A 7,729-nucleotide genomic window follows, 5' to 3' on the forward strand; every position below is an offset into this window, starting at 1 on the left:
GATTAGCTGCCCCCCCCTCTCCCTTCCTTTCTGAAATCAATAAAAATATATATTTTTTTAGAACCTCAAATCCCATTACTGGAGTATAGAGCATTTTCTTCATCAATTTGAGAGAGAGAGAGAAACGTCAATTTGTCGTTCCACCTGTTGATGCATTCATTGGTTCATTCTTTTTTTTTTAAATATATTTTATTGATTTTTTTACAGAGAGGAAGGGAGAGGGATAGAGAGTTAGAAACATCGATGAGAGAGAAACATCAATCAGCTGCTTCCTGCACACTCCCTACTGGGGATGTGCCCGCAACCAAGGTACATGCCCTTGACCGGAATCGAACCTGGAACCCTTGAGTCCGCAGGCCGACGCTCTATCCTCTGAGCCAAACCGGTCAGGGCAATTGGTTCATTCTTGTATGTACTCTGACTGGGGATCACACTTGCAACCTTGGCTATTGGGATGATGCTTTACCAGCTGAGCTACCTGGCCAGGGCTGGAGGTTTGATTCTTTTTTTATTATTATTATTGATTTTCCACAGAGAGGAAGGGAGAGAGATAGAGAGTTAGAAACATCAATGAGAGAGAAACATCGATCAGCTGCCTCCTGCACATCTCCCACTGGGGATGTGCCCACAACCCAGGTACATGCCCTTGACTGGAATCGAACCTGGGACCTTTCAGTCCGTAGGCCGATGCTCTATCCACTGAGCCAAACCGGTTTCGGCTGGAGGTTTGATTCTTGATACCTTCTGAAGGTGGCAAAAGAAAAAGCAAGCGAGTACAAAGGCCCTGGCAGGATTTGCTGACAGATCAAGTGCGGAGGGTAGGGAGAGAGAAAGTACATGTTATGAATCTGCACTGAAGGACCTCACACCGAGGAGTTTGGCATTTGGTGTTAAATAGTGTAGTGATTAAGAACAAGGATTCTGCAACCAGGCTACCTGGGTGCAAGTTCAACTCCATTGCTTACTGTGTGATCTTCGGCAAGTAACTCTTTGCCTCCATTTCCCCATCTGTGACATGGGATAACAACTGTACCAACTTCATAGGGTTATTGTGAAGACAACGGAAGGCTTTCTGTGTCTGTAAAGTGAATATAGCAGTACCTGGCACAGCGCACTTGGTATTAATAATATTACTGTGGGATGTGTTGATGTGTTCTCTGCGTGAGTATGCTCCAGATCCCAGGAACGGTTTGTGCAGTTTTCAAAGGATGTGCAATTAAGTCAGTGTGGCTAGAACATACCCTGACGACAGATGAAGAGCAACAAGGGACGAAGTTGGAGAGGGTGCCTAAGAGGTCAGCTTCTCCCCATAGCAGGGGGGAGGGGGGCTATTGTGAATTTCAGTGCAGGAGGTTGGAAGAGAGGAGAAGAAATTGATTAGGCACTAGATGCACGGGGATGTACAGAGAGAGGAGGGGGCACTATTGTCAACACTGCTGGCTGGTTACCAAGTGGTCTCTGGTGTCCAGGATGAGAAACAGTCCAGTTCTACTTCCTGCCAGGGTCCAGATGCTAGTTCTCAAGTTTTCTACTTCTGTGACCATGAGAAGTAAACCCCTTGAAGGATCACTTTCCTTATCTTCAAAGTGGGGCTCAGTACTGCACTTACCTCATTAGGGTGGTTGTGACAATTACATGAGATGGATGTAGTAAGAGCTCATTAAAGTCAGGCTGTCGCCAAAACCAAGTGGGGCTTATCCCAGGAAAGAAAGGGTGGCTTAACATTCTAAAACCAATAAGATGCATGCATTTCAGTGTATTGACAGAAAAAGATGAGAAGAACCAAGGGCTGTGCTCATTTAGCTACATTGCCTAGGACTGAGGTACCAAACCCAGGGTCCAGTCTTTCCCGGCCCACAGTCTGGCCCTAAAGCTCTCACTGAGTAAAAGGAATTCCAAACTTTAAAAAAATATGTAGCCCTGGCTGGTTTGGCTCAGTGGATGGAGCGTCAGCCTGTGGACTGAAGGGTCCTGGATTCGATTCCAGTCAAGGGCACATGCCCAGGTTGCAGGCTCCGTGCCCAGTAGGGGGCGTGCAGGAGGCAGCTGATCAATGATTCTCATCATTGATGTTTCTATATCTCTCCCTTCCTTCCTCCCTGAAATCAATACAAATATATTAAAAAAAAAAAAAATGACAGGGAAAAGAAGAACTGAAGAGATGGAAGATAAAATAATATTGGATGCATGAATTCATGCACCTTGAAAGGAACTGTGGGCAGCAAGGCTGCGGTGGGCAGAGGGGCACTGCCCCTGCCTACCCCCTCCTGCTGCGGCCCCAGTTGGTCCCCTGTCTGCCACCAGCCCTGTTCCCACCACCGCAGCCGCTCACACCTGCTGATGGCGCCGAACAATTGGGGGCGGCGCAAGGCACAAGTAGCAGGTGCCAGTGGCAGCTCTGGCGCTGGCAGCGGATACAAGTGCCAGGCAGGACCACAGCGTGCAGGAGCAAAGAATTTTCAGTAACCACCAGAGGCTCACCTTGTTCTTAGGCCCCCCACTCACCTGCTCCATCATCCCACCGCAGCGCGTTCCATGCTCTGCCACCTGCTGCTGACTCCCATCATGTTCCGTGTGCACCCCCTAGTGATCAGCGCACATCACAGCAACCGGTTCAGTTATTCCACCAGTTGGTCTATTTGCATATTAGGGTTTTATATATAGATAGATTATATATACTTTTTAATATATCTATATTGATTTCACTGCTCAAACACTGAGCCATGCTGGCTGGGCAGGAATTGTGATCTTAAGAGCAGAGGAGCCCCAGTTCTAGCCCTGCAAAGTGATTCTCCCCTTTTGGGAATCAGTCACTGACTGGCCTCACTGGCCTTGCCCACACGTTCAGCCTTCAGAGCTTTGTATCTATTGCTCCTTTTTATTCAGGTTCCAGTTTAAATTTATTTATCATTCTTTCCCCCTCCACAGCTTAGCAACACTATGGGGACTATTTTCATGATAGTAAGTACCGATTTATGAATGATTGTCGTTATTGTTTATCTTTCCAGCTAAAATGGCAGCTCCATGAGACTGGAGACCATTTGTCTGAGTTACTGCTGCTGCCCCAGTGCCTGGTACCTAGCAGGGGCTTGATTGATATGTGTTGGAAGGCTGGCTCCCTGTTTCAACTTGCCGAGGGTGTTCAAGTGGTCTGGGAGGCTTTTCCCAACTGCAGGAAGCTTGTTTCTGACTCAGATTATGGAGAATTATATCACCATTAAGACTTCAAAAATGGGTCCAGCTGGCATGGCTCAGTGGTTGAGCCTCGGCCTATGAACCAAGAGATCACGGTTCTCTCCCGGTCAGAGACATGCCGGGGTTGCAGGCTTGGTCTCCAGTGTGGGGCTTGCAGGAGGCAGCCCATCCATGATTCTCTCTCATCATAGATTTTTTTCTCTCTCTCCCTCTCCCTCTCTCTGAAATCAATAAAACACTTTTTAAAAAAGACTTTGAGGATTGTGAGAACTTTGGCTTCAGAGGCAAATGTTTCCCCATGAGGAAAAGATAAAATTTTAAGTTATGACTTTATGTCTCAACCCCCCACTCGTCCAATTTAGGAAGAAACTTCAGGGATGAGATAAGTGAATAAGGACTCGGTATCTGCACTCATTATACTTCAGCTCCATGTCTCCCCAAATTTCACTCTCTGGCCTTGATTCTTGGCACCCCAAACGACCCAGGTTTTCCTTCAAATCATGCTCCTGTTTGTTCCTGAAGACTGGGCCCAACTTCAGGTTTCATTTTAGCCTCTGTTAGTAATGAAAAGTGGACACAGCCAGTGTGGTTCAATGCTCGCCTTTGCATTTCTAAACTCTGGGGGCTGGATAGGCAGAAGATACATGAAGAAAGGAGGAATCCGGAACAGACATGGCCCCTGCCTGTTTCTGCCACCATTTAAATCGCTACTGTGATGTGGTGTGATCTTCAAACAGCTCTGGCTTACCTGTCTTTTCTGTCCAAATCTGTTTTAGTTTGTTCATTTGGCTAGGACCCTCAACTGTCATTCTGACAGTGAAATAACCCTGATCCTATTAGAGTGAATAGGACTTGTGGTCCTCTGTGGGCTTGAGCTTCTTTTCTAGAGGTCATGATTATAATCAATGTCACTCACAACCTTCAGGAATAGATTCTCATGACTTGATACCTCCAGTCCTGAGACCCTCCTTTCCCCACCCACTGACCTGCCATTCATGCTGATAAACTCTGCCTCTTTCTCTCCAAAAACTGAAAGTGCTTTCTATCATTAGCTTATTGTTCAAAACCTATTTTTAGACCAATTAGAGTGTGTAAATGCTTAGAAAAGAACAAAAATTGAAAAAATGCAGGGGTGGCGGGGACGGGGGGGACGGCGAGCGCTTCAACCCGGGGGAGCTCAGGTGACCCCTGTGAAAGAGTCGTTCGACCCCCAACGGAGTTGCTACCCACAGGTTGAGAACCGCTGGTATAGATCCTTTACCCAGGGCCTTAGATTACCTATTAATACCTTATGACAAGGTACTTAAAAAAAAAAAAAAAAGAAAAAAAAATGCAGGGTACATAACAGATGTAGGAGGCAGCTGTGGTCATTCTAATTCACATTATTTCTGCACCAGATCTACCTCTGGCAGATGGATCTGCTAATTGGGAAGAGTTTTTATTATTTATTTTATTTTTTGTTGGTTTGTTTTTTCCCTTGGGAAAAGTTTTTAAATCAACTAACAGGACCAGCCAGTGTGGCTCAGTGCTTGAGTATCACCCTATGGAACCATGAGGTCATGATTTGATTCGGTAGGGTTGTGGGCTTGACCAAGCCCATCAATGATTTTCATCATTGACATTTCTCCCTCATTCTCCCTTCCTCTCTGAAGTCAATAAAAATATATTTTAAAAAAGAATCAATTCTGGCAGTGAGACAGTCTCCCTGGAATCTCTGACTTTCTTGTGATTTCTTCCCACCATGTTTCTTTTTTAAAAAAATTCTTGCCCAGCCAGCATGGTTCAGTGGTTGAGCATCAACCTATGAACCAGAAGGTCATGGTTCAATTCCCAGTCAGAGCATATGCCCAGGTTGCAGGCTCGATCCCCAGTATGGGGCGTGCAGGAGGCAGCTAAGCAATGATTTTCTCTCACCATTGATGTTTTTATCTCTCTCTCCCTCTCCCTTCCCCTCTGAAATCAACACAAATATATTTTAAAAAATTATTTCTTCTTTTTCCATCAGGTTTATTTAAAAGATGAGTGGTGGGATGAAGGGGCAAGGCTCTGCCCAGAGAGGGTCCAGGTGAATGGGAAAAGCATTGATCACAGCACCCTTTGTGGTAAAATGGATGTGGGAAAAAATCCAATGCTGTCACAAATAGGGTATCAGTTCAATAAAAATGTCACCCTTTAACTCCCTGGGCTTCAGATTTTGTCATCTGTAAAATGGGGATAGTAATAATATCCACAACATTCAGTTATTAGAATTAAATGGATTGATACATACAAATCACCTTCAACGGTGTCCAGCACATTCTCCAATAAATGTTAGCGGTTACACATTTGTGCAGTGAAATAGTTTATTCTTCAGCAATCATGAAATAGAAGGGTATTTAATATCCTGGAAAGACACCGGTAGTTTAGGTACATGGCAAGGGATGTGCCAAATCAATACAATGCAGTATAGTCTATTTTTGTTAGTACACACAGAAAAAGGGCAATATGCTTTTTTTTTAAAAATATATTTTATTGATTTGTTACAGAGAGGAAGGGAGAGAGATAGAGAGTTAGAAACATCGATGACAGAGAAACATCAATCAGCTGCCCCCAGCACACCTCCCACTGGGGATGTGCCCGCAACCCAGGTACATGCCCTTGACCGGAATCGAACCCGGGACCCCTCAGTCCACAGGCCGACGCTCTATCCACTGAGCCAAACCGGTTTCGGCGGCAATATGCTTTTAAAAAAATGTTATTTTAATCCTCACCCAATGAGTGAGAATATATTTCCCATTGATATTTAGAGAGAGTGGAAAGGATGGGTGAGGGGGGGAGAAAGACATCATACTGCAACCAGGGGTGGAGGATTGGACCTGCAACCAGAGTACTTGCCCTTGACCAGGAATCGAACCCGAGACCCTTTGGTTCACAGGTCAATGCTCTAACCGCTGAACAAAACTGGCCAGGGTTGGCAATATGCTTTTGGATGTGTCTCCTTGTTTCAGGTGGCTTTAGAACATTTTTCAGATTATGATATTTGTGATAAAAATCATGTAAAAAATCACAATTTTGAGAATTGTAGCAGTTGATGTTAAGATCCATTAGGAAGCTACTAAACCTTGTATTTCAACTTTGTAAATTGTATATCCTGACCACTTTAAGATGAATAGAGATGCAGCTTCCGGTAGAAGTTGAAATAAGGACGATTCGGATAGGCTCCTGAGATTGTTGTGCCTAATTATTTGCAGACTCATGCCCAAACCGTTGCCTAGGAACATCAAGCCCAGCGCAACCCCCAACCCCCACCCTCCCCACACACACTCCCATCCTTCCAACAGAACGGACTCTTCTCATCGGGGGTGTCCAGAGGCCCATCAATCACTCTAAGAACTGGAGAACTTTGTAGGGGGCCTGTGCATGTGTGATGGTTTTATTCTATGCCTCAGATCTTGCTTGGCTAAGATTGTGCTGCTAAAAAGCAGCTTATGCACCACTCCTTTAAAAGAAAATTGGCCTGGCCTGGGTAGTTCAGTGGTTGAGCATCGACCTATGAACCAGGAGGTCCCGGCTGGATTCCGATCAGGGCCTACGTCTGCGTGGGCTCAATCCCCAGTGTGGGGCGTGCAGGAGGCAGCCCAGATCCTGTTTCTGTTTCTGAAAGTCATATTTCTGATTTTTAGTGAGTGATTCGCATCTTTGTCCCTGGACATTATTCTTGTGTATAAAAAAGGGCCGGTAGGGGGTGGGAATGGATTGAATTTAAGGGGCGGAGCCCCCGCCCTTGTGCCGGAAGCCACCGTCCCTTAGTGCGCCTGCGTGGTTCTCCCACACTTCGGGGAGGATTGCTATCCGTTCCTTCTACGCTTGGCAGCTCTTCCTGGCAGCAGGCAGCCATCTTGCCTGGAGCTTGAGAGAGGGAGGAGACAGTAGGGAAGGGTGACGACGGTCTCAGGGCCGCCCCGGGGGCCTTGCGAGCCGGAGGCAGCCCCTGAGGTGGTCCCTGATCCAGGGCCCCTTAACAGGGCTGGAGTGCTGACCATGCTAACAGCTCGATGTGATTTCACGGTATCTCGGCGCGGAGGGACGCATTGTCTATGGCCACGATCGCCTGGCAGAAGGGGCGGAACTAGACCCCTTCACTTGAGACCCTGACATTCCAGGCCCTTGTCCTGCAGGCGCCCGCGGGCGGACGCGGCGGAAGAGGAGGCCGGGTAATGGCCGCGGTGTGGCAGCAGGTCTTAGCAGTAGACGCGAGGTGAGGCGTGGGGTCGGATCCCATGGGAGCGGAAGTTACTGTGGTGCACGGGCAATGGCATAAGTGAGACTGGGCGGAGAACTTGCTCTACGCGGCTGCGTGGGCATGCCGGAGGTGAACATGCGCAGTGTCAGGGTGTGCAAGCTTGCCCTCAGCAAGGGCTGGCCAGAACGGGTCTTAAAGAGCATGCTGGGAAAATGCGGTCAGATGTGGGCATGCGCAAAGAGGCTGTGTTATCAGACCCTTTGCGGGAGTCGGGAGTGGGGAGTGGAGAGTCCGGGGTGGGGGGGTGGGGGG

At 47.3% G+C, this 7,729-nt stretch overlaps 1 protein-coding gene across 3 annotated transcripts in view; it reads left to right on the forward strand.

The window, feature by feature from the left end:
• Positions 1-461: 461 nt before the first annotated feature.
• WDR13 (WD repeat domain 13) overlaps positions 462-7,729 on the forward strand; it is a 14,772-nt gene continuing 7,504 nt past the window's right edge. Inside the window, exons 1-2 of one of the 3 annotated variants that reach the window (XM_015560746.1) lie at positions 462-494; positions 7,208-7,432. In XM_015560746.1, coding sequence (XP_015416232.1) covers positions 7,392-7,432 — 41 coding nt within the window. In that variant the 5' untranslated portion in view covers positions 462-494; positions 7,208-7,391. Of the gene's footprint in view, positions 495-7,195; positions 7,433-7,729 lie in introns of those variants that run through there. The other 2 variants (XM_006758863.1, XM_006758864.1) reach the window with 2 other exon arrangements.

This window comes from Myotis davidii, unplaced genomic scaffold (genome assembly GCF_000327345.1).
Source record: "Myotis davidii unplaced genomic scaffold, ASM32734v1 scaffold855, whole genome shotgun sequence".
Taxonomy (NCBI): Eukaryota; Metazoa; Chordata; class Mammalia; order Chiroptera; family Vespertilionidae; genus Myotis; species Myotis davidii.